The sequence below is a fragment of the Trematomus bernacchii genome, unplaced genomic scaffold (assembly GCF_902827165.1).
Source record: "Trematomus bernacchii unplaced genomic scaffold, fTreBer1.1, whole genome shotgun sequence".
NCBI classification, from domain to species: domain Eukaryota; kingdom Metazoa; phylum Chordata; class Actinopteri; order Perciformes; family Nototheniidae; genus Trematomus; species Trematomus bernacchii.
This window is the reverse complement of record NW_022987714.1, coordinates 1622995-1650884: the sequence shown is the minus strand read 5'-3', so window position 1 is coordinate 1650884 and position 27890 is coordinate 1622995. Positions and strand designations below refer to the sequence as shown.

At 39.2% G+C, this 27890-nt stretch overlaps 1 protein-coding gene across 1 annotated transcript; it reads right to left on the bottom strand.

Moving 5' to 3' along the window:
* Window positions 1-338: 338 nt before the first annotated feature.
* On the bottom strand, window positions 339-27361 carry myrf (myelin regulatory factor). Its single transcript, XM_034141117.1, has 29 exons — window positions 27341-27361; window positions 24870-24967; window positions 22122-22741; window positions 13847-13937; window positions 13374-13712; window positions 12805-12866; window positions 11913-12135; window positions 11705-11805; window positions 11458-11572; window positions 10011-10206; window positions 9847-9923; window positions 9639-9749; window positions 9457-9547; window positions 8416-8616; window positions 8028-8136; window positions 7198-7307; window positions 6950-7110; window positions 6768-6840; window positions 6599-6681; window positions 6444-6512; window positions 6251-6334; window positions 5982-6043; window positions 5772-5822; window positions 5144-5374; window positions 4914-5007; window positions 4417-4479; window positions 3933-4038; window positions 3506-3580; window positions 339-3040 (listed from the first exon to the last, which is right to left on the bottom strand). The coding sequence occupies exons 3-29, from the start codon at window positions 22165-22167 to the stop codon at window positions 2960-2962; spliced, it is 3105 nt and encodes a 1034-aa protein (XP_033997008.1). The 5' UTR covers window positions 22168-22741; window positions 24870-24967; window positions 27341-27361; the 3' UTR covers window positions 339-2959.
* Between the last annotated feature and the right edge of the window lie 529 nt (window positions 27362-27890).

The window sequence follows — 27890 nt, the reverse complement described above, 5'->3', positions numbered from 1 at the left end:
GATACATAACATAGAAGTTATTAAAAAAGAAATCATGAAATTATGAAAAATATTTGTATAAAATAGAAATTAACCACTAAAACACAATATGAGCGATTGTGACTATGTGACACATTTTGGTAGTACATTTCAGCTACTGGGAAACATAAGCCTACATGACAATTATCAAGAAAACAGGCGTCAATATTTATATAAAATGTATGAAAACTACGCTGGGACTGGGACAACTCGACCACATATCGGTGGCTTATCGGCTGTCCGCCACCTGAACGGCTTATATCAGGGCATAACGTTTAAATGTAATTTGTTGTAATAAATCATCTGCTGCCACCTATTGGACAAAATGAGCATTTTATTTTGATCTAATGAAGTTTAGCAATCAAACAAAACAGACAATTCAATCACAAATGTATTTACTACATGCATTTACATAGTATTACAGCATTTATTTTAACAAAAGGCTTTGAAAGTGTAACGATAAAATGGGCAACAAAGATAAAGTAGTGAGTATAAAGTAGTACTCAAAGAGTTTTAGTGTTATGATATTTTTCCTTGAAGAACAGTGCTACAGTTGGAAATGTATTATTTTGAGTGTGTGTGTGTGGTCGTGTGTGTTTATGTGTTTGTGTGTTTACAGTCTTGTCAATCATTTATGGGCTCCATTAGCTAAATGTTAATATATTATCGATAATACAACAACCAACCAAAACATATCAACTATAAAAACAAAATGATAAAACACATCAGATAAAAAGGAGCATTGGTAGTAACACAATGAAGCTATACAGTTACATGTAATGCAGTTCTTACAGAGTTTATGGAAACAGTCTGGTGCACCGGATAGAGCAAAGCAGTTCATATATACAGTGCAAAAAGTGCTACAGTGGTTTCAATATGCTAGCTAGTGCATTATAAATAAGCTAAAATAGTACACTATACCCACTGAAATCATAGTAATTATACTGGAAGCATTGTATAGTATCTCAATGTCATGATAAATTCCATACACTTTTGTCTGATGGCTGTTTTTCCTATTGAGTATTGATTTTACATTTGACATACATTATTCTGTTTTTTTTCTTTCTGAATACAGACACATATGGGGAATGAATTTTATAACATAATACAAAATAAGTAGGGTGGTAAAAGTAAATGGAGAATGGTTTTAAAACAAGAAAGCATAATAGAAAAAAAAACATTGTACACTTCGGTTATACTCAAAGTGTTATCACTGCATAGTCTTAATTGCATAGGCACAGACAAAGTATTCAAAATATCCAAGGAAATACACAAAAAGTCCAGTGTATATTATCCAATTTTATCTCTGCAGTGTACAAAAAGAAATGCAACTCCTTCTCAGCTTCATGATCGAGCCATTAAAATTGAATTTCTTTAGCTGAAGCAGCCTTTGAGTTGCCTCTGAGCTGAGATGTATCATTTTAGAGAAATGATTGGACATGCACCTGAAATGATATTTGCCGTTTATTGCCCTGCCAGCATTTTATCCAGTTAGCAAAATACAGTGTAAGCTATTCCAGTGTCTCTTGAAATATATTGTCAGTGTTTGACTTGTTGCATTTCCATTATCAGATGCCAGGAGCTGTCAGTGTTTTACATTTTCATTTCCAGTGATTTTTTTCCGGATCCAGTTTTATAGAATGTCTTTCAGTGAATCTGCTAATAAAGTATGACTTATAAACCTTAATTTTAGGTACGATAATAAGGATTTCTGGATAGAGGATAGAGTATCCATATAACATTTAAAAGGGACATATCATGCTAATTTTCAGGTTTATACTTGGATTTTGATTTTGATTTTTAGAACATCTTTCCTGCTTTAATGTTCAAAAAACACATTATTCTCACCGTACTGTCTGTATGAATGAATATATCTGTATAAACCTCTTTCTGAAAGGCTCCTTTTGGGTGCCTGTCTCATTAAGCAGCCCCCCCAAAAAAATCTGCTGTGATAGGATTGCACGAAAAATATGGCACACCTTTTCATATGTATTTCTCCAGCTGTTTGTGTTAGCAGTCAAACTGGGGCCGATGTATTGTAATGTCACATACAGTAGGAAGGCGAGCAGATTTTTTCCTGATCCAGGCAGCCCACATAAAACTGACTGGGTTGTCTTATTTCAGTTTATGAATTGCTAGGCACTCTAGCCAAATGTTTCTTTATAATATGTCCCCATAAATGTAAGAATTTGATGTTTCATGTAATGTCAGAGTTTAGATAGACATACAGCACACTATTTTTTCTCTGTGCAGTGTTTAGTCAGATGCTGCGTGAGCAGACAGCAGACAGTGTAGTCGACTGCAGCAGCCTCCAACACAATGCTCCACTGTACACACCCAGGGTTTGCCAGTGTGCACTACTGAGGTATATTTTCAGTGTGAGCTGCAACCATTCACTGAGGACTTCAGCGAAAGCCAATGATTTCCTCTCCAGTGTATCAAACTATTGTGTTTTTGTTTTCAGTTGACACTGGTTTCAGTGTACATACAGATTCATTGTATAAAAAAAGAATCATAAATGTATGCAGAGTCATCTACAGTTTCTTAGCCTGGACTTCATTTAAAAACTTCAATTCTGCTAAAAAGTCATTATGGCTTCTATAAAGTATGGACTTGGTGATCATTAATAAAATGAGCAATAAACGTATGGTCTCAGTTAACAGTGACACAACACAGTCGACAATTACAGTGATCTAAAACATTTTCAGTGACCTGTTTCACACTCCAGTGATCACAGCAGAAAGAGATGTCTTAATGCATAAACATATGGGGGCGATTACAGTGGGGACAGTGGTATATAGTTTCTGTATGAAGATCTTTAAAAAATAATGTACAATAATAAGACAGAAACCCATCCTATAATATCAATAGGTGTACAAATAGAACCACAAAGGGAAACTGTGGTGTATTGTAAAGACACTGGGACACATCGTCTTCCTTCTCATACACAGCTGCTCTGGATGAGAAAATGGTAGTCGGAGTACGGTGATGTTTCTCCTTCAGAGGCACAGCTCACTTCACTCTGTCAATGAAAAGCAGGTGGAGACAAAATGCAATAATCAGTCATTGACTTCATTCAAACTAACTCCTGCAGGAAATGGATCACAAGTACTACTGGGCAAAATGGAAAAAATCTAACATATAACTTTTATTACCAAATACCTCAAGTTTAATATTTCTGCAATATTGTAACTATTTTGTGCTTTCATAAAATACTAAGGACAATTGACAGTAATATGGATATAATGACATATAAGAGGATTAAGCCAGAAAATAGAACAGCTAGAGTTTTGTAGTATTATAAAGGACATGACTTTACTGTAAAGCAGACTTTAAAACCCACTAAAAGGTGACACTGATGCCATATAACGATATATACAATATACAAAATCTAAGTCGATATCGAGTCTATTCCAGTATATTGATATGATATGATATATAGATCAAACAACACAACGCAGTGCCTGAAAGCTTTTAGTTTACTCACAGACAGGGAGACACGGAAGTGATAGGCGATGTCCTGGAAGGACAGCACGGGCACTGACCACAGGTGATGAGTCCCCTTAGAGGAAAATATAAAGAATATAGAGAGTCAGCAAGATAGTCATTTGCAATATGTTGCCTTTACATACATTTACACTCCCTTGTGGATCTGAGAATAACACTTAACACAACAAAAGATGAAGCAAAATAACTAAACAAGACAGCAAGTCCATACAATAAATACAACATTTAAACAGCAGGCAGCAGGGTAGCTGTTATAAAAGGTTACATTTAAAATTACAATTGAATATGCTACATGGTACTTTGTCACCTTTTCTTTAAGGCCACTTTACAAATACAAGTATAAATAAAAATGACAAAAAATAAAACATGTTTTGATTATATGATGGATAATGATTATCAATGTGTACCTTTGTTGATGTTCTCTGTCCACCATAGAGCTCTGTCTCTGTGTGGTTGGGGCACAAACGTCCCTTGGTGGCTCCACATTGTTTTACCCAAACGCTGTTCGTAGACCTGCAATTAAATCATTATGCTCCATGTCTCTGTGCCATACAGTTGACATGTTTTATTAGCTGCACAGGTAACACTCTGTTTTAAAACTTTGTTTGTTGACTAAAATGTGGCATTTGTTGTAGGGAAAAGGTCAAATGTATTAATCTAGTATAACATGTGTGAAATGTAGTTGAGCTAGTATAGCAACTAACTGGAATGAATTGACTGGTGTACCACAAAGCTTGTGTTATTTTTCATTCAATGTAATTAGTGCCAAATTACATGGTTCTTTACAGGAAACCTCCTAGGAAATTATCCGTAATTTAGAGACCCATAAAATAAAGCACTACCACTGCAATGCTTGCAGGTATTTGGATAGGTTGATGTAGTTATACTCACGTCATGTGCAAAGTGATTTGTGAGATGGAGGAATTTCTGTTTCCAAGGAGTGAAACTGTGTAGCTAGAGTCGAAAGAGAATCATAAAATCAGCATTAAGCATCAAGACCTGAATTCAAACTGTAATTGTATAAAAGGCAAACTAACAGAGAATGGACAAATCAAAGGAAAACGTCAATAAATAATTGCAGAACAAAAAGTAAATCACAGGCTATACTTCAAAATGACAAAATCTTAACTCTACTTAACCTGTTTGAGAAACTTTCAAGGACATAATGACACAGCTATTATTCAAACACTTATTTCGTGAATATCAAGTAGGCAAATGGTGTCCATCTCTCCAGTAGCACTAGAGACTTGGAGAATCAATGGCAAGGAGCATTGAAGCTGTTTTAGCGTTTTTTAGGGGACCATCACGTCTTTAATACACTTTACATAGCTTTTTTGATTTGTCCCCCATCTGTACAATGTCAACTCAAAACTATTAGTCAAATGTACCTGCAGCTTTCAGGAGTTGCACAACTTCGTGCTTTGATCTCTTGGTTTGTCTCCACGATATGTAGAGTAGTCAGAGAGGGAGCTGACCTTCCTCCTGGAAAAGTAAGAAAAGCCATGAGCATGTGCAGTATGCAGATAAGCTTTGTTTGCACATGGCTTAACTGTGTTTGCATACTACATATAATATGTGTGAAGAAAGTGGCGTGTTTGCACTGTGTTTGTGGCTTCACCCTTTGTGTGTAGGCTTCGTTGTCTGCGTGGCAGAGGCTGCTGACCCGGGGGCAGGCGGTTGGCCGTACCCGTCCCGCCCAGGTCTGTAGGGGCCGGCCTTTTGGACTTGGCAAAGTACAAAGGTGCTGAGGTGTGACTCAGGCGGTTTCTATTGCGGCCGTCCTTGTCCAATTGTCTGGATTTTGCCTTCTTAATGATGGTGCCTGGCGTGGAATCCAGGCCCCCTAATTCTAGAGAAGAAGGATAATTAACTTGCATCAAAGACAGATGTACACTACAAGAAAACATCTCAAATGTTACATTTTATTGCGCCTAACTCATGGAACAAAAAAAGATACTTCCTAAAACAAATTTCACCTATAACTTGAACTTGGTCTAAAAAAATCACATTTTTTTATGTTTACCATGTCTTATTTTACTCTTTATTCTATCTACCAAGTTTTCCATCCACATTGCAAGATTCTAAGGCTTTTCACATAATGGCTTTTAGTATTCTTATAATGGTATTTCCTCTTCTGTATATGTTCTTGTTGTTGTTTTGTTTTCATTTTTCATTGTAAATGACTAGCGCGCTTCAATAATCTCACATGTTTAAATGTGTTGAATATATATTACTTGCTTACTTACCTAGCATGGATTGGTTGTTACTCAACGTCGAAACTGCAGCTGATTGGTTGCCTATGGATGAAGTTTAACAACAAGCTTCAGTGAGAGGATGAGAGAATCAGATCTCAGTGGGATCTGCTTATATGTATTTACTATTCCCTGAAAGAGCTGGTTGATTGCTTTGCTTTTCAAACTACCAAACTCATTGCGGTGGTCAGTAACTTCACTCACCTGGTGCAGTGGTGGTTGACAGTGGAGGACTCTTGCGTGAGGATCCCATTGCTACTCTGGACCTGGACCAATCAGATGGCAGTACAGGAGTTCAAGAGCCAGTTTAACAACTCAACTTGAAACCAAATACATTTTTTTAAAGGTTGAATACATGACTCATGATCTCCTTTCAGACAGGAAAAAAGAAACACCCAACTACGCAAGACTACAGGAGCAGATCAGAAAATGAAACAATGAAGGAACAAGAAAGGCAGGTGTTGAAAGCGTACCATGGGCAGACAGGCGGACAGAAAGTAACAGTGGCAGTGAAGAGAGGCATCCAAGAGATGTAGAGAACACAGGAAGGAACATAGCTACAGAAAGCAGGAACACATTTGATAGAAAAGACATTAATGGAGAGGTAGAACATTTATCTATTTTTACTATAAAACACAAGTGTCTTTCTACTTCAAATGCACTTACTCGTCTTTCTCTGGGACGTCTCCTCTATGGTGAAGAGTCAACACATAAAGGACAGACATGGAAATGACACTGTTTGGGAACAAATAAAGATCATGTCACTACTGCTTTATGTTAACCCACCAATCTCTCCTTAAGCACATGTTGCTCAGTCTAACCTGAAGGCCATGACGATGACCAGAGCCAGGATGGTTCCCTGCATGAACCTCTGGCTGATGCAGCCTTGATCCTGAGTCGGAGTCTGCAATAAAAATCCACAGATAACATGAAAGTTGTAAATCCTGCTGTTCACTAATAACTCAATTTAAATACATCACTATCACACACCTTGCTGCCAGGTTTGACTGTCTTCTTTCGGAGCGGGCCACTTCCTGTTCTGCTGAAATAACTGCTTGATTGGCTACATGGACAAGAAAAAATTATCAATTCATTCGTTTTTCTATCATACAAGATTCTCTCTGTCAATGTGTGAAACTTAATTGGAAGGGATTTCTGCTCATTGCTCTCACCTGACAGTGCCTCCACTCACGGTGCTCTTCATGCTGTCCAGACGCCGCAGCTTGGCCAGTTTGCGGCTCCAGCGCTCAAGTTCGTCTATACGAGTCTCCAGGTTGTCTGTCAGCTTACACAGCTCCTTCACCGCTCCCACGTTCTCCATGAAGATACGATCCTTTGAAATAAGAGGCAGAGCTGTTAGTGAGTACGGAAGTGATGTCCGAGAGCCGTCAACTCTATGCATGTTTTGTGTTTTCATTACCTTGTTGACCACTAACAGTTTGGGGATAGTTTCTCCATTTGTACACACCACATCACCGCCCTCCTTCACTGCTTCAGGCAAGATTCTCTGAACGTCTTGAGCGATCACTCCTGCAGGAGGAAATAACAGAAATGCTTAAGTGAAAAAGAGCAGCAAAAAAAGGTGATGTCATTCACAGCACATGGAGAATAGGACATATCAAATATTAAAACATAATTGTCCTGCATGACGGACTCCGAAACCTGCAGGAGTTAGCAGTTTTGCACTCTTTGTTCCCTCATCTCGACAGTAAGATATGTGGTTAACACAAGATTTAGAGATCTTCATATTTTGCTTTACGACATAAAATATGGCAATACTACCCCACTGTTGAATTTGAAAGCTTTTGCCAGTCTAAGAAGGCTGGCTATATGAGACTTAAGAGGTTGTTTGGTACATTAAACATAATCAAACGGAACAAAGGGAAACCCATCTACTCAGTGGTTGTGTAGTTGAGGTCATACAACAATGGTGTAGTTTTCGTTTATAGCAGTTTAAAACGTTAGCTTTTACTTCTGGCAATTGCGTTTATCTTAACGTTATCTTTCTGAATGAAATGTGCAGGTGAGATAAACATTTGTTTTCTACCTATCTTTTTTTCTGCAATAAAAAAAAAAAGTCAATGGAAAAATACCTTCGGCCATTTATAAAGGGAACCAATGCAATGCTAACTCCAGGGTGGCATGCACAATGCCATAGTGCTTTATTAAGATGATAACATGAGGAACAGTGTATAAAGAAATAAGGAGATGGAGACAAACATTTGAATCTGTTATTTATGAGGTTGTTACCAGTATCTGAAGTGTTCTCTATGCCCACGGAGGCAGCAAACTCAGGCTTGAACTGATAATGGACGAGCCTCATCTGAGAAATCCGTTTCAAATTGTCTGTAGTGTTGACCTACACACAGACAGAATGACAAAGATGTCCATGCAGATGGTATGAAAAACAATGTTCATGTTGCAGATGAAAATGCTTGGATCAAGAACAATGACTAGACAAAAATAACTTAAACTGCACAGTCAGCGGTGCTGAGCAACGGGCACTTGGGTGACATGATTCATGATGACAAGCACACGAGGCAAACAATGACACACTGAACATTTGGAAAACCCACGCACGCGCACACACATGCACAAACACACACCCATATACATACACACTGAGTTTCATCCTGACCTCCTGGACATTTTCTTTGGCCCTGATGTCAGACGGGTGCACCAGGGAGCCCATGACCTTCAGGTTGCCGTGGATAACGAGGGCCTCGTCTGGCCGGTCGGTGTTGATGCCAACTCTCCCGTGGTGGTAGACCGAGTCTGGCATCTGGCCGCGCTGCCACAGCACCTCGCTGTCACTCTCAAACTGACCAGGGTTGGATGCCTGTAGCAGAGACATAAAGGAGAAGGTGCACATTGACAGTAGGTTAGATGCTTCTAAAAATGATGCCAAACTAAAAATAATAAACCCCCCCTGGGAGGTCTGACTTAAACCTCTGGTCTAACACATAACCCTCTGTAAAAACACTACAATTTGCTGTTTTTACAAATGTTCTTGTGAGCTTTAGAGTTGCTGGTAAGCAGATTTTGTTAAGGCTCGCTGTTTCCTGCTGTGCCAAGCTAAGCTAACAAGCTGCTAGTTCTATCCACATATTTAATGTAGCTAGATATGAGGCATGAAATCAAATAGGCATTTTACCGGAATTGTTTAACTATATCCATTACACAAACCAAGATGTAAGGGGTTGACTTTACATTAGACCTGATGTAACCCATTGACAAAAAGTAAATTATTGTTTCAAAAAGCTTTAATGCTTTTTTAACTCATGCACTATATTTCACTGTTTCACAATTCTGAAGTAAAAACAATGCCATTTGTTTTCCAGTGAAAATCATGTATCTCTGGCTTTATTTATTTCTAGGGTCAAATGTTCCTTTATGGGTTAAGACAATTCTCTTGATTTGACAAAGATATTTTTTAAGCTCTTGATGGTTAATGTTTTAAGGATACATGGTTTTCACAGCACAGCGTACTGCATGTATTTGAGCGTATAATAAGTGTGCTGGGAATCACAGCCACGCAGATTAAAGATATGGAAAAACAGAAGAAGGAGATGGTGGAGTCATTTTGAAGTGCAGAAAGATATGTCAAGGAGACCAAAGCTGTCACATTCACAAGGGGTATGATTGTTTTATGAGGCAGACAGACATGGCCAGACGTTACCCTGACGATGATCCTCTCCGATGCTTGGGCAGCCACAGTGTAGCTCTGACTGTGGGACTGAGCATGCAGCGCCACCACCAGCATAAAATACCTGCAGGACAAAAACACCAGGAGTGTTACTACTGGAGATATGATGTGAAAATAGGGAATCACATGTTTCCGTGCGATGTAATGTCTTTCACCTCTGGTCAGGGTTTGGTTTGCCCTTCTTCCTCATGTTATTTGCTGTGGTCTCGCTGAAGTGAAGCCGCCCCACTGTGACCTTTGTGACCTGCTCTGACGGCAGGGTGACCCTGGGAAAAACAAGATTACTGACACATAGTAAAAACATTCATCTTATTCAATTGTTTACTAGTTTTTAAACACATCTTTTAAGGTGTTCACACTCACATCACTGGCTTAAAGGGTCTCTTGCTGCGGTCAGACTGGGACTGCTCCACACTGATGGATTGATTCACAGACTCCACCTGGCAATAAAGAGAAGAAAATATATAAATAAAATACTTTATCATCTTTCATCTGGATGAAATGATCACTATTTTGCCTCTGTGCACCTTTACTCCATTGAGTTTGAGATAGAAGCAGTCGATTGGCTGCAGGCCGTCACTTGTCTTGATGTACTTGGGATCTCCCAGCATGCCTACGTATACCGTGACCTGGAAATGATTCTTCTTCTGGCAAACAAAAGCATCATCAGCCAAGGAGAAGTTGAAGCCCTTATCAGCGTCAACGCGGTAGGTTGGCATCGGACTAAAGACAGGGGGAGAAATTATGACATATTAATAGTGTGATAAGGAAAACCACTTTTGTAGTTGGAACATTACTGTTAAGGCAGAGTTAATATTTTTCACCAGGGGGAGACTCTCAACTCTACTACAGGGGGCTTTATATGTTTTAAGGGGCTTTATATGATTTATATGTCGATGCCTCAGAGAGGTACACACATAGATGTTGAGGGTTCCGTTTTTTTAAGCTTTGCAAGCAGGATCACTAAAACAACAGTGGCCCAATTCTGATTAAAATTGGTGGAAGGGTGTAGCATGAGACACAAATAACCCATTAGATATAATATAACAGGAAGGATTGATGCAACGAATGTAGCAAAAACAACAATGAGCACTAAACTCTCAAGACTGATGAGTTCAAGGTGATGATAACATCTTTATAGAAATCCAAAGATGTTTTTTTTGGAAAATGTACATCAATGATAACATGTAAGAAGAAAAAAAGACCATGGTCTCAGATAGCAGAAGTGCCTGTTGTCAATTAATTAGCTGTGTAAAATAAATGAAAGTCTACCTGGTGGAAAAGTAAAAATAGGGACAGCTTAACGGTGATTCTTAAGTGAGAAGAGATTTGATGATTGTGTAAAACACCTATTTTAAGTTAATATAGGCAATTGACTGAGAAAGTGCCTATCTTTTTTCCTGGATCAGGTCCTAAAGCTAATTACGATGGTTTCCTATTAAGGATAGGATCTGCAAGTTAAGAAGTGTCAGTATTACAGTTTTTCCATTTGTTTTACCAGTACTGTGATCATCTGAAAGACTAGAACCAATGAACAACCTCTGTGCCTCTACGTATGTGGAGTGTACTAAAAATGGTGAAGTGCAACCAGGTGGTTTTGATAACGCATCTGAAAGGTCTTGTGAGTTCATTTTAACCTTACTCCCCATCTATACTTTTTTTCTATTTTGGCATTCACGAGCACAAGAAGGTGTACACTAATTTCTCCCTTTACCCCCTCCTCACGTTGTCTTTCTAAGCCGAAACCCTGCACACTCTCACTCCCCCGCACAGCTCACCTCTGAGGAATTTGTAGACCTCTGCAACCCAGCTATTCCTTTGCCACTCCCGCTTTATGCTTTGCTGAATTATTTATTTGACCAATTATAGCTTCTTTCATTTTTGGCTCTCTGAAGAGGACTTTCAGCTCTTCTCCCCCCGCAAAAAAATAAAGACCTCAAGATGTACAGATATGCCAAAATAAATTCCACCCACAGCTCTTTGCAGTTTGCGTCATACAGCGGTGTCCACTTGCTCTGCTGGTGCGGCTGCCATTTAATGCACTGATAGTTTGGGTCCAGGTAGGAGTTGTCTACATCTGACATTAAACCTGTGACAAACAGAACAGCAGTTAAAGAAAGATAGAAACAGCCAACGAATATCTGCAACTGTTCTAAAGTCTGTGCAAAAGTCAAAGGGTAGGTAAGAGCAGGGGACGTCAGGTAAAGAAGATGAAAGATACCTGGTTCTTGTTTGATGATACCTGTGAGGATTTGGGAATTGAGGGTGCTGTTGGGAGAGTCGGAGTGCTTCCTCTTCTTGGCCGAGTGAACAGGGATGCTTCTGTGGGACGAAATGGAAACACTGTTAACAAGCTGCGCATGTTCTACTCTCTCCCATTATTTACCATACAAAACTGCACAACACAACGCTGTTTCTTCAGGACTCACTCCTGCCCCTGAGGATGCTGCAGCAGCTGATGGAGCATCTGAGTCTGCTGGATGTCTCCACTTCCACTTGTGGCTGGACCAATGGGATACTGTGATATCATGGTCTCAGGCTTCAGGTACATGTCCCGATGCATGCTGGGATAGTGCCCGTGCGGTGGGAGGGGTGGCGTTGGGGTCATTTGACACATGTTTTCTGGTGTCATGGTCCTGATCATGTGAGGATCTGAAGACACAATGGGGATATATACACTGACCAATTAAACACATACAGAATGCAGCCTTTTCCCCCCTAAGATCTGTCTGTTCTGAATTACAAACTGCAGTTTATTCTACTTCCCTCTAACCTTAGCTAAAGGTATTTTCCATTGTTTCAGACTGGAGGGATGCCCATCAGATAACACTATTCCACACCTTTTTACTAATGGGCAAGACCAACACAGGGGTGTTAGCGGCAAGAAGCACATAATGACTTTGAGTATCGTCTTTGTTGGAACAGGGCGAACATACATTTAAAATGAAAGCTTATAAAGTTGAGTCCAAGAAATTTAAATTGGTAGATACAATTCTCTTTTTTTACAGACAAATTATGTAAATTGCTGATTAATAAATGACAGACACGCTGCATTCGATAAATTGATTTGGTTTGCACATTCTTTTGTCTTTATGCTCTGCCTTAATACACCAAAGTGATGATAAGAAGCAGGTATTGATTTGACTGTGACCCACATACATCTTAAATACTTCAGTACCTTCCTTTCTCCCCTCTGTGTCTGAATGCAGTTTGCAGATCCTAGCACCATTTCTGGTTGTTATGTTCTTACATTTGTGTGTGCCCCTTGTCACATATTTTCCACGCGTTTTTCCAGGGATAGGACAAAGTTGTGTTACTTACCATTCACCTGCTGAGGAGAGTAGGGCTCTGAGCTGGAGTCAGGGGGGGACTCAGGTAGTGTCCTAAAAAAACAGAAGGCAGTTGATGTTATGGTCACAAAAAAAACAATATTCAAACTTTCAAATCATAAAAATCCCCTACCATGCTTGAAATGTGGACTCCCTTCCTCATATATACTTCTTGTTTTCTAAAGTGCCATTACATTTAAGGGAGAAACCCTGTGTGTGTGTTCTTTACACAAGATTGTGTGCGTCAGGATTTATTTTTTGTAATTCGACTCTCTCTCTGTCTGTTATCAGTCTCCCTCCCCCTCTTGACCAGCTAGTGGTTTATTTGTATAAAAAAAGCGTAATCAAGTATTGATTGCATAATGAACCTGTAGTAAGGTGTGTGTGTCTAGTTTCGTTGTATACTTTCAAATGATATACTGCGTCATCTACTGCCCTCGTGTTTACAAGTGAGTTTTGGGAACATCTAGAACATGTCTTGAGCATTCCTAAGTATTAGCTCATTCTATACTTTCTCCTCATTGTACCTCTAGCTATCTAACTCTGTGGTATTTTGCTCACCCTGGAGCGTAGTGGCCCCTGTGCTCAGGTTTGACGTGAGCCTGCTGCTGCGGCTGCTGCGGCTGCTGTTGCTGCTGTTGCTGCTGCTGCTGCTGTTGCTGGTGCTGCTGCTGCTGCTGCTGCCCCTGCTGCTGTCCCAGGCAGTGGTAGTTGTGTCGGAGGCCCAGAGATGGACCTGGTGGATAGGCGTTCTGACAGTTAGGAGGCCCGGGCGGAGGGGCTCCTTGGCGCAGAGGAATAGGGGGGCTCACACCACACACCAATCCCCCAGAGGAGGACACTCCTGCCTGGGGAGATGAGTAATTCGGTCCTGGGGCGCTGTGGACCTCTGAGAAACAGCTGGGGAGAAAGAGGGGGGGAAAAATAGAGATTAGCCTTCACAGAAAAAACAAATTCCTCTGTAACGACATGATCTGATTCGGTTGGTGCATGTTGTTTTGACGTTGCTGGGCAGGTTTGGAGTCCCTACTGACATGTCAGTGCTATCGTCCTCCTTGCTGATGTACTCTTCCAGGATACTGGTGTCGATGTTGGCTGGCTCCAGAGAGCTGATAATATCATGACCTGTGGTGAAGGGAGGGTCGGGAACACAGAGGGGAGACGGAGAGCATCTGGGAATTAGCAATGGGAATCTTTCAGCAACTAAACACACCGCCACAAATCCTCCAGTTTCAACACAAGCTTATGTTGTAATAATCCCTTTGAAAATATAACTAATCACATTTTGCTTACTCAGTTTGTGTATCATTTTCTAGCTTTTCCTGCATACTCCTGATTACTTTCTATGAATGCATTTATATCAGAAATAACACAATTATCACAATCATGTGAAAAAGAAGAGCTGATTTGCTTTCTGAGAATTTAAAGAGTAAGGTTACAAGAGCGACCAACAGTTTAGATATGTGTTAGTAGTCAACATTACAGATCACATACTGATGATTCATTGCCATAACTGCTTACACATATAGACTGGAATTTTGTACCTTTTGTACCTGGATTATTTTAATCCAAATAAATAATGACATATATCATTGATAATAATAATTTTAACATTTCTAACCAAGTAACTTCACTGGATTGTGTTGTCTCCACTTTCTTTGTTCACGAAAATAATCTTCTCGTAAAGATAAACTAAATCTAGAATGCAGCTTCTTCCCGTTGAGTGTAGCGTGATTTGTAATACTTTTTATATAATGACATAGCATATATATTTGTAATTTCATAATTCCCTAATTATCCCCTCACCTCAGGGTCATTTTCACCCTTTGATAGCCAAATCCTCACCAATCCCAAACACATGACCCCACTTAAGCTCTAAAACAGCAACATGCAGAACAAGCACTCGCTGTGCATATATTAAGAAAAGAATAAATCACTATATAAAGCGCCCTTCCTAAGAGCTCAAATGTTACAAGAGAATAAATATCTTTTAAAAGCAGGCAATCGTCAGAGACTGCAGATTTGTGGAAACACAGCGAGTGTGAGAGAGAGAGGGGGGGGGGGGGTGAATCAGAGGGTAAGGACCTGGTATATAGTGGGTGGGCAGGCAACCCCAGTCTCTCTCTCTTTCTACCTCTCTCTTGCTAACACACACACACACACACACACACACACACACACACACACACACACACACCCACACCCACACCCACACACACACACACACACACACACACACACACACACACACACACACACACACACACACACACACACACACACACACACACACACACACACACACACACCCACACACACACACACACACACACACACACACACACACACACACACACACACACACACACACACACACACACACACACACACACACACACACACACACACACACACACACACACACACACACCCACACACACACACACACACACACACACACACACTTATAGATTAAGCAGCTACTCAGTTGGGAATGCAAGGAATTTTTTGTTAGCATTTGAAAAAAAGTCTCCTTTCCCCCTTTTTTTTGTCTTTCTTAACGCTTCACTTTTAATCAGAAATGCAACTGAAATTAAACTATTATTTTCATAGCACCTTTCCTAACTTCCTCCACACATTGCTACTGTTCACCACAAATTATTAAATGGACCATTTTATCTATGTGCCGTGTCACATCCAACAGAGAGTTGACAGCATAAACATCAACATCTTACAATCTCATATCAATAAAACCCACAAACCAGATCACTTCGTCTCCATCGCGATGAAACCAATTTAACAACCTAAATGATGTTCTTTAACATTATAAATCGTCACGTTACGATGTTTGTGGAGACTGCTAACAAGTTTACACTGACTGGCTTTTCACGATACAAAGTAACAGATGGTTAATGTCTCCTAATACGTGCCAGTACAAGGGTAGGAAAGCAGGATGGTTCCCGTTAAATAAGATCCAGATGTGCACCCCACCCAAATAGGCAGTAAATTTACACTGGCAGGCCTGATAACGAAAAATAGAGAGATGGACAGAGAGGGGAGGGTAGATAGATGGAGGTTGAGGAGAGTGGGGGCAAGAACGACAGTATACAAGTTTGAGGTCCAAGGATGGGGTGATAGAGGGAAAGACCTACAATATTGACTGTAGAAAGAATATGAAACAGAGCTGTAGAGAAAAGTCCAAGAGAAATCCAGGACCAAGAGTTCAAGAGTAGCAGAAGATCTTGATTGAAATTTAAATACGCTTTGACTTTTACATCAACTGCTTTATACCCTTTTCACAAAGATGAAGACATAATCATTTGAAAATAAATGAAGCAGCTGCAAATAGAGATGGACTATCATGCTAAGTAAAGTAAGTACTAAGTTGTTTTTTTAGATTTTTTTTTTCACAAATTGAAAGATACATTAATTCTATTTTAGCTTTTTCTTTGTCTCTATCAACTCCTGATTGGAATATCTAGCTCTTTAGCTGCTCCTTGCATTCATAACTAATAAACAATACAATCGCAGGTCTGCTGGAAAGAGGTGTTCATCAAACATCTAAGACCTAACAAACTCACAAAGCCAAAGCATCAAAATATCATTTTTTGCAAGTCTTTCACAACTTTCTATCTGTACATGTCTTTCGAAGCCAATGAACATGACCCCACAGATACAGTGTGTTTGTCTTTCCAAGACAGTTTCCAAACCTTTTTCTACAAAAAAGTTTTTGTCTTTACAGTGTGACATGTCATATACATGAAGATTAAAGAAAAGTTATTTATAATGCTTTCATTTAATGCTATTCTTGTGCATGTAACGAATAAAACATAAATCAAGTTACTGTAACCTCCATATCAGTGAATTCGTTTAGTTAAAATAGTTGTGAACTGGATGTGTAAATCCCCCCCGCCCTCTATATTTGTCTCTGTCCAGCTGTGTTCAACAACGAACAGTGAAATGATTGTCAGTCCAACCTCAATACAGACTGGCCTTTTAAAAGATTAGGGGCTGAGAGGGGAGTGTGTGAGTGCGTGTTTATATGTGTGTATGTAAGTGTACGCGTGCATGTTTGTGTTTGTTTGTTTGTGTGTGTGTATGTGTTATGCCACCATTTCAATGCCTTGGTTGTCAGCAGTTATAATCTAAAATGAACACAAACAAAGGACCAAGTGTGCTAATGCCCATCAAACATGATTTGACTTAAATCAGTCAATGAAATGCACATATCTACCTTTTTAAGTAAAAAATAACTTTAACAACAAAATTATCTTTCTGTAGAGTTTGGTAAACTACACTCAAGGCCGCAGACAGGCTTGAAAAAAAAACTAAACCAACTTCAACTTAGTTTTGCATGCACTCACATGTGTGTGTTAATAATTAAACACTTTCGAAGGAGGACAAAGTCCATCTGATAATCTTGGCTAAACACCCACAACACATACACACATATTGTACAGAGTGAATAAGCTTATACAGATAAAGCATCAAATTACATCCTGAACCAATAAATAAAGCTTTGCAGTAAAAATGTAAATCCAAATTTGTAAAATAATTCAAGGTAACAGGCAAATATAAGTATATTAACATGTGCCATTATTTTATGAAATATATTTGAATTGACCTTTGGAGATCATTTCCACAAAAATCAACAAAATATAATCTGATGGATTTTAGTAATGTCAAATTAATCAATGTACAGAAACTAACAATCTTTCAGTTGTACAATTTGCATTGTTCAGAAATGATTGTGCCTACAATTCACATTTACCACACACAAACAAATAGAAAGTGATACAAAATGTTTCAAATCTACGTGTTAGACAGCTTTGAGATACAACCTGAGAGATTTAGACCTTTTCAATTTGTTTAAAAGACAAGGTTACTGTTAAAGGAGTGAAGAGCATCTCTATGACACAAATATTAATTAGGAAGAGACTACAAACAGAAAGCCCCTCACTAGGTAGGGACTGATAAATCACATTTAAAGAGAAGCAGAGCGGACAGAGCGGCAGAGTACCTGCGCGTAGCCAAAGCATGTTGATGTCCTTGAGATGAAAGCACCTGAAAGAGAAGATGAGAAGAACAATTCCTCTCTAATTTTTCACATGTTTCCCCACTCGGGCTGTGAGACTTTCTTCTGTAGACCTGAGAGTCGCAGATCAGGGTACAAATGTGTGTGTGTGTGTGTCTGCGCGTGCATGCCTATGCGTAAAAGCATATGTGCGTGTGTGAGAAAGGCTCGGAGAGTGTTATAATAAGGATTATTCCCCAGTCATGAGAAAGGGCTGTACCAGGCTACCACACACAGCCCTTGTCGCACACAAGCACTGGTCGCACCGGTGGACCTGGCTCAGGAGATTACAGCAGTGACAAGGCTGGGACTGAGACACGGAGCAAGGCTGGAAAAAACCCTGCGAATGTAAGGTTGAGTTTGAGGGCCAGCACAAGAAGATGAAGAAGAAATGGAGAAGGAAAAAGGAGATGAGGGTATAAAGAAGGAAGTGGCCAGAAGAAAGAAGTAGCATAAAGAACATGAAGAGGTGGAAAAGTTGGCTTACTAGTGATAACACAGAATTCAGAATGGAGACTGTCTAAAGAATATATAGGCTCATGTAGATGAATAAAAACGGTGTGATTTCTTTTTGAATTTCAGACAGAGCAAATCTGATAAAGACCCGCAGTCACCATGTCCGATCCTGGGTTAGACAATGACTAACAGAATATTGGATGCAGACATCTCTTTAGAGGTTTTTTTTCCATGACGACCTCTCTTAAGTTATAAAAAAGCTCACACACCCAAACAAATGCAAAAAAAGTGAATTAAGTTCCACTGCAAACAATGCGCAGCGGTTGAAGATGACTGAGTTGGCAGTCAGCACTGACGGGGGTGAGGCACAACAGTAAAACATCTAAAAACCTACTCGTAAGCATCGTAAGCCTGGCTGCTCAAAAACAATACATTCCTCAGACTGCAATGCACTGCTAAACCTATAAATCAGAAGAGAAGTCCAAACTTCACCTCACAGGTTTTCCAAGATGGACGACGGCCTCCCCATCCATGATTCACAACTACTGTGGGAGTACAGCGGGACTTAATTGGAATTTTGATATAGTATCATGTGTGATGATGAGATGTTTATCTTTGAGGGCAATATGGAGTAAGAACCACATTAAGTCCCTTTTGACTCAGAGGGTTATGACTATGCTCAACGGTTAACTTTTGGCAGATAAGGGTTTAAAAATAAACTCTCCCATATTAAACAGGTTTATGTTTTAATTGAAGGGTTTTCAGCCACATTAGCAGTGTGGTTCTGTGGATGGCATTTTTCACCATTGGTTCAGAATGAGATATCTTAATACCTAGTTGAAAAACGCTTCTCTGACCCATATGCCCATAAGGTTAAGATCCTCTTCGTCCAATTATCCAATGACATTTGACCTCCTAGGTTGAACTCGTATGCGTTTGTCTATGTCCATGTTAACTCTGATGAAGTCCCTGTTAGTCTCTTTGCATTATTACCATTGGATGGATGGTTATGACATTTAGTACAAACTTTCATGATTGCCTGTAAATTAATCCTGCTTCATGTTCCCATCTAGCACCAACATGAGGTAAAATGATTTGGAGGTTACTAAATGGATTGTAATAAAATATGTTACATTCATATCCACCTCAGGACAGACTTTAATGATCCTATGATATCTAGAGCTGCTATCAGGTCAGCCTGATACTTAGTTTATGACAAAATGGCATTAGTTAATGACATCAATTACATTTTCTCAGTTGTACTTTCTTTTATTCTTGATTAGCAAATGTTTGTATAGTGAACTAAGAGGTGAATAAGGGAAACATTGTAGCATTGTTTTTGTGAGTGTGTTGGCATTCTTACTATGGCTAAAACAATGAATTGATCAATCAATTGTACTTTACAACTATTTTTTGTAGGACATTTTAGAAACATTTGTTTGAGTGACTCAATTGAGAGGATGTGCTGGTATCTTTGTCATATTTGGTTGTAAACTGGAAATCTTTGTAGTGTTGGTTGAATATTTGAGGGGTGTAACTGCCATTTTTGGGTCTTTTATAATGTTTTAAAGACCCAACAAGTCACAGCCCTTTTTCTGATGCCAGTATTATAGCACAGACTTGCAGAGCAGTGGTTGTAAACGCTTATAATAAATGTTTTATTTATATACATTCTGATGGATCCACATTTATTTCAGTGGCAAAAACAATTTGTTTCCATCCGTAAGATCCCAAACATGTAAATGAATGTTCTCAAACCAATGTGTTTTGCCTTAAGGACAAGCTGAAAATGTAGCGCAGGCAGAGTGGGTCACGGTTTAATCAAGTGTTTGGTTGACTTAAGATGGGGCATTACTTGGAGTAACACAACACAACAGCAATACATGTCATGATCCTTTAATGTGCAAACACGGCGCTGAGAGTGTGTGAGCGACTGTTTGTTGTCTGAGTGAGTCAGAGAGGAGAAGGTCAAGTTTTGGGGGAGGATGGTGGTTTAACTGGGTTTCTCTCAACAGACCAGTCCCTCTCCACCCTGAGTCTGCACTATCTCACCTCCTCACCCTGTCTGCTCACTGTCACTCTAATGGAGTCAGAGAGAGCAAGCGCCAAATACCCGAGGAGAATCACCAGTCTCACCTCATTGTGTTTTAACAGCCACCAGGGCTATGCCAGGAATGTACCCCGTGCATTAGTGTGAATGTATACATATTTCTCTAATCCTATTAAAACAGTTTACCAGTGCCGAAATCCATTATAGTGCTGTGTGTGTGCTTCTGTATGAGCGTGTGTCTCCTACAGATAAAAGGCAAGATGAACATTGATACATGATAACATTAGTTATCCAATACATCAAATTGATGGCTCTCTGATGTTACTTTTTGGCACCGATTTCAATTAAAAAGTTAAAAGCCCTGAATCCACTCCGGAACAATTTCACTATAGTTAGAGAAGGAACAAGGTAAATAGAAAAACAAGCAAGGCGGCACCTTCTGTATACTTCTCATGGACAAGTTGACATTTTAGTCCAAGCAAAAGTGGCTGAAGTAAAGCCAAAGTAAGAACATCTCTCTTACTCCCAAAGCAAGAATGTAAACACACTAAATTCCTGTCAGAGTGGCAAGGAACCTCTGACAGTCATGAATGGCTGTGTATATTTAAGTCAACACTTTGTGTATACTATAATCAAGTGTTAAGTCTCTCAACAGATAACTTATTATACATAAAGCACGGTATGTGTTTTATGTGCACTTGACTTCTGGAACATTTGACTTTAAGTGTCTTTAAAAAAAAACGAATTAATAAAATGGGATTTCTGTGGCAAGCTGTAAATCACAGAGCAGAAAGAAAAACTATTTAAAGTAATGAGACAAAATCTAATTGTCTTATCTGTGATGTCTGAAATACTGAACAATGAACAGTATACAATGTTATTTATTAAACACAACTCAGTCAATATGTTTAAGTCTGCAGGTGTACACACCCAACTAAGATGTAAAAAGTGTTGAGTGTTGAAAAAGATTTCTAACTAAACTCTCTATGATTTTAAAGTCATAGTCAATATTATATATTTATAAAGATTTTGATTGTGGCGATAAACATAATGAGGCTTTTCTTCACTGCTTTTGTTTCTTTTTATGGGTGTTTTCCTTATGAGCAACACTACATCACTGGTTAAACTCCCATTGCTCATGTCTCTAACACACACATTGTGCCACAGCACCCCTTGGAAAACACACCATTTATCTTGACTTGAATTCCTCCACCCTTCACCCTCCTCCACCTCGTTTTTTTTTTGTAGGATTCCCCGTTTAACTTGATCTGTTACCCATCACCAGCACTTTTGTTCCCTGCACCAGTTAAACCTCCTGCATTCTTGCATTTCTGTTTTTAAGATGAAGAGCCAAGAAGGAAAGTTTAAGTGAAAAACAGAGCACTGTACATGATGCATGGGAAAGCCTCAAGTCCTATAAAATCACTTGCAAATATTATAGCTATTTCTATTATGATGTTTACCACCTGCCATGTGAGCTGTGAATCAGAATAGTATAAACCAGGCTTTTTGACTGTGTAGTTAAACTACGTACAACACACCAGCTAAAACTGGATTTGACAAGGTGTGATACATTTAGTTTTTTAGCTCCCAAAAACAAATAATGGTAACACAAATCACACATTTTATGTTCAACTAGGCCTATCACTTTTTCTGTTCATTACGTATTAATGCTGAACTGTAGGCTATTAATAAACACAAATGCCTATAATAAATCAGACATTCTTACCTTCAAAGAATCTCTGTAACGCTTCTGTTTCATCTACCACGTCCATCCTAGCGGGTCCCGCATAAAAAATCCATCCATTAAAGTATCCCCTTTTCCGAACGAAATCAATTCGGATGGGGGAAACTTTCACAGACACATCACGGAATCCAGATTATACTCTTATCGTCTTCGTCTTGTAATAGTTCACATAAATCCAGCGGTTCATGCGGAGAACTTCTCCTGTTCAGCAACTTGGCTCTGGATTGACGTCCCTTGGCCAAACGCCTCCAGTGACGCAGCGCAACAGGCTATAACTTAAAACTAAAGTCTTAGGTGTTTCTTTTATAATTAAGGTGCCAACAAAAAACTATATAAGAAGAACGTTAGAAAAATTGCCTTCAGGCGCACCTTGATTTCAGCTCCTACAAGCTTCATAATAAAGTTGGGAAAGAATTATCATCAATCCTGGGAGAAATTGAGAAATCGTCAGGAAATAATTCGTTCAAAAAAAAGTAAGGGTAAAAGTTGGCAAATTTGAGTCAGAAGTCCCTTGTGTTGCTTCTCTTCGTCCTTCGCCTCTCCCTCTCTGATGGGATGTGTGCAGCAGGAGGAGAGGAGGCAGGTGAGGGATGTGCGCCAGGCTGCTGAAAACATCCCCGGACACAAAAAACAGTCTGTTAGGAGCGTGTGTCAATGTCTGTACTTCAAAGTTGGTTTACAGTTAAAGTTTATTATTTTTTTTAATCAACGTTTTTTTGTCTTTCTTTACATTATTTAAAGACTTAAGACCCTTAACCGTAGAAAGAGCTGCGTCGATTAATCGATTGACTGGTCCTGAAAAGAAAATGAATCAGCTATTTACTATTTTGATGATCAAACGAGCATAAATGTTTGACGTTTCTGGTTCCAGTTAATAAAATGGATTTTGCAGTCTTTTCCTTATCATATATATTGTATTCAATGGAATTTGAACTTTCACTTCACTTTGAGCTCTGCATTTTTAAGCAATCCCTAATCTTTAATTAAATTATTGTTTGAATAGTTGTTTTGATTTGATTATTTTGGAAATAAAAATGTTCTGTAAATGTTGAAAATATATAATATTTGAATATTTATTTTTAAGGGAAATGTTCTTAACAAAGATTCCTTTTTTTCCAAATAAACTTTTGGAGCCCAAAATCTATTGCTCATTGCCTTTTGTAATATCATCACTTACTGTATGTTTTTCCACCCTGGAGAGGTATCCCTCCAGTTTTTTCTTCACTTTTTCTTAGGTGAAGTATATTGAGTTTATGTTTGTATTCTGGTAGAGGCTATATAGACGGTGTTTAAACACATTGTACACCCTTCGGACAAACATTTAGGGCTTTAAATGAAAACTTATCCAACTTTCCTTCAAACTTTCTAAAACACTTAAACGTAATTGAAACAGCATGCAGTCAGGTCAGATGTGAGGATGCCTTGAGAAAATGCTTCCAACACACTTCATGTGATTAGCTGTCAATTTCAGAATGAACACTTCCTGATTCATGTTGCTAAAAATACATATTTTCGCTCTTCCCAAACTAGTAAAACATTTGATATTTGTACGTGTTCTTAAGAACGCAGCCTTTTAAATTCCTCCAGCTTAAACATCCATACAGTAACAGGCGTGTTTTGTGTCAAGGCTTCCCAAGGGTCGGATTTAAGGGAATGATCCATTTCTCTCAACCTTATCAGCTGCATCCCACCCCCCTTATAACAATGCCACTGTGTGCAGCCCCACGGCCTTGACGCCCAACCCCCCTTCACCCACATGTGAGATGCTGTTGTGTTGTCTTGTTCCCCCACAGCTGGAGCATCTCCCTCTACACCCCCCCACCCCTCTGCTTTTCCTCCATTCAACCCAAACAACGCCTCCGTTCTTTCAGCCACACTATGCAGATTGTTTTCAGAGGACAAGCAAGAAAGAGAAACAGAGAGAGGCTGCAGGGGACAATGAAACAGCTGGCTATGCTAAAGCAGTTCATTTCGGTATTCTATATTTCTTATCTCATATACATGTAGCTCTCTCACTGCATGTGTTGGTGTGCGGGTGTAGCACACTTCTACTAATCTTGCCTGTTGTGTCAATATAACCCTTTTTTTTAACAAAGTCACATTAAGGGTCTCACCTGCTGCTTGTGACAAAAGCTACAATTATATTTTAGGATCAAGGTTAGGGTTAGATTTAGTTTAAAGTTTGGTATGTAAAGTAGAGAGTCTCAGGGGAATGTTGCCAAGTCAAGCAATGTGCACATAAGTGGCAAACACAAGTTGTGTCCCGATATGAAAATGATGAACTCTGTGGAGGGTTATTAGCCTTCACTTCACTATTTTCTTGTACAGTGTGCTTCTATTCTTTATCTATATGTGGGCAATGATTTATTGATTTTGGTTACTTGGCGGTAGCAGAACAAGCTGAAAAGAAAAACACTTTCACATTTTCAACAAGTTTTTATACGCCTAATATATATCTTAGCAACATTTTTCAAATCCAGAAGACATGATGCAGCAGCAAAAGCAATACTTTAAATTGACCTGTCCAAATAAATAAATAAAGTTTTTTGTTTTGGGCTCAAACTTCTGAAAACATGTTGTTTCTTTAGCTGCGATGTGGGACATGTTCCCCAGCTCATTATCATTTTAAAATGTTTTATTTTCTCAGCAAAGTTTCTCCCCTGAATATCTAATGTTAAGCTTTGTTCCCTGTTTTGTTTGTCTACCTTGGTCAATATGTTGAGCACTTACAGAGTAACCTCTCCCATTATTTGACCAACTCTCAGGTTGTAGTTCGTCTTTCAGCCAGTAGGTAGAGATGTTCATCTTTTTGGATGGAAATGGACAATCTGAGGAAAGAAATCAAAATGAGGGTGCATGAACCAGGTAAGTAGGATGCATTGGTTGCTATAGACATGCTTTAACGCAAACATTACATAGTCAGTCGTACTGTTGACAGCAACTTTGAATAGAATGGGTTACAATACTCCTGTTTTACGTGCGTTTCTGCCCAGCTCCCTCCCTAAGCCAGTGGAAGATCAGCCAGTATCCTTTTAATTTCAATAAACGAAGTAGCTCTGAAGGACAGACGCCTCTCTGTCACTGCCTGACTGATAATTAATGATAACACATCTATCTCTGTAACCAGCTGTCATATTTTATTTCCTGTTCACTTACAGATTTATGATTAGAACGAGTGAGTATGGTACATAGCCTATCACACGTTGCCTTTTTTTCCCCTAAGTGTTTTGATGTACTTATAGAGTACAGTGAATGTGTCTTTTGTGGTCAGGCTCGGATCATTGTTGTCCTGTTGATGCCATGGTTCATTGTCTGTCTGCTGATCTCGATTTCAATCCATAACATGGGATTTAACATCGGAAACTCCACACACATTGGATCTGTTTATACATTTCCCATGACACAACTAATGGAATTCATATAATTTAACCATCTCTGTCTAGTAAATGCCCATGTCTATCAAATACTTGACTTATGTTATAATATTTTAGTTTTTTTCTTTTACAACACAACTGCAGGTGTCCTAACTGAGAGAAGGGACTTTGTTTTGGTTAACCTCAAAGTGACGGTGTTGCACACGTTACTGTAACGCAGTGTTTCTCAAAGTGGGGGGCGCAGAGGCATGACAGGGGGGGCGCAGAGGCATGACAGGGGGGGGCGCGAGAGACCAGGAGAAAAAATGGTTTTGAAAAAAAAAAAAAAAAAAAATCATAATTTGAAAAGAATATTGATTCGAAAATAATATGATACAGTACAGTACAAGTACGTCTGGGTTTCTGTGTTTCATTCAAGCTCGGCTCTGTGTGTGTGTGGAACGAGACATTTTGTGTGCGTGCACGAGAGAGAGAGCGCACCGGTACCGGAGATCGTTGTTGTTAGCTTCTGGTCACGATTAATGTAAACAATTATTTCCGAGGCACACGTTTATATGATCATTATAGTTATAAAAAAATAAGAGAATAAATGAAAAACAGGTACGAAATACTACTGTATATGACAGTAAAAAAAGAATAAAGTTTAAAAGGGGAGTGATTTGTAAAATATCCATAAAGAAAAAGTAAATCTGCTTACAGTTCTGTTTCATATGGGTGTTGAGAGATGTATCCAGAGATCTCTTCATTTTGCTCTCAAAGTGCACCAGATTGATGCTTTTAACTTCAATATTTAAAAAAACATCTTCCCTTGGGAGCATGCCCCCGGACCACCCCTATGTTAGATCCACTCCCCCACTACTTAATAGCACAAATAGCACTTTACCTCTGCTTACACCTATATGCCGTGAGCTGATTATCGAGCCTTCATTGTAACTGTCGCGGGTACATTGTGTATTTGCGTGGGGAGTGTTGCAGTAAAAAATGCCACTGTAGCGACCGGTACATTAATGGGAAACCCTAAATGTTTGAGCACCCTCTAGGAAACGTCAAGCTACCCCACAGCACCCCTAAAAGAAATCTCTGGCGCCGCCACTGAGCCTGCAACCCCGTTTTGAAGAAATGTGCAGTACAAAACAGGCTCATTGCAGACACTAATGATAAGACACACTTTATGGCCAAATATCAGCATTTTCTTTCTTTTCATTTTTTTGCACAGATTGCAAAGTGGCAAAGTATTATCATTTATTGTTCTAGCAAAGGGATTGCACAAATGTATTGTGTATTTATTATTTTGACCACACAGACAGCATTGTTTTATTATCACTGTTCTAGCAAAGGAATGCTCACGTTCATATTGATGTATTTTATAAATGTTAACTTGGCCCATTACGTGACTATTTGTGTTGGGGGGGCCCGACTTTTTTTTTCTCCAAAGGGGGGGCCTGACAGAAAAAGTTTGAAAACCACTGCTGTAACGGAACTGAGTCTCCACTACTTTTGTGCAGAGCTACATTATTGACAAAGCATTTTTGCTGTATATCAGGTTGTGCAGTTAGTCATTGTGACGTTTTACACAGTAACATAAGGGCTAATCACTAAAGTAATGACACAAGCAAGTCTTAAGTATTAAAGCCTTCATTGAATGCCGTTATGCACGTTGTTTAGATGCCTGGTGATGCTTGGTAAAACATAGGCCTAATTACAATGTGTGATTAGCAGAGCGATCTTTCCGTGGCTCAATCAATCAACCGTGGCTTCAATGCAGTTTTGTTAACTTTTTTATAATGGTAGCCTATATTAAACAGCTATCATGAACTAAACCCTTACCTGTGCTGTCCTGTCTCTAATGTCAGAGTGCGCCATTAAAACATTCCCGGGGGATTCAACACCTGTTTATGGTTCCGGGAGGGCTACACCAAGTAGGAAAGAGTAGGGGTGGTGGTAAATACACGTCACATTTATGTTTGGTAGCTTTGTTTTGTTTTGCATGTATTCATTTTCTGGTTAATACATTTATGTTAAGTGTTTTTACTTTATGTTGAATTATCTTTGAAATGTGTTTCAGTATTTTATCTAAAACAGGTCTGACTATATCACCCTTGTTTTTGGTAGCACCTAAGGGTGGGGAATATAAAATACTGCTCCTTTTTCATTTGTAATAGTGCACTACCTGTGTGTAGTAGTGCGGGCTTGGGAACAGGTCATGCTGCCGAGTGTGTGCTGCCATCAAAGTGTAAATAATAGAAAATTGATGCCCACATTTTGGGACTGCATCTGCGTCTTTACTTTGGGTCTTTCTTGACGCCTTCCAAGGTCAGTCTAACAATGACACAGTCAGGCATAATCACAAGCATTGTTTTACTCGTAGTCTTTGTCT

Bases quoted from the DNA above. Each gene is read 5' to 3' on its own strand.
- myrf (XM_034141117.1), bottom strand. From the start codon at position 22,167: ATGGACGTGGTAGATGAAACAGAAGCGTTACAGAGATTCTTTGAAG. The intron at 6,335-6,443 runs GTAAGTGCATTT...TGCTTTCTGTAG, and splicing joins GACGTCCCAGAGAAAGACGA to CTATGTTCCTTCCTGTGTTC. The intron at 5,375-5,771 runs GTAAGTAAGCAA...CTTCTTCTCTAG, and splicing joins TAACAACCAATCCATGCTAG to AATTAGGGGGCCTGGATTCC.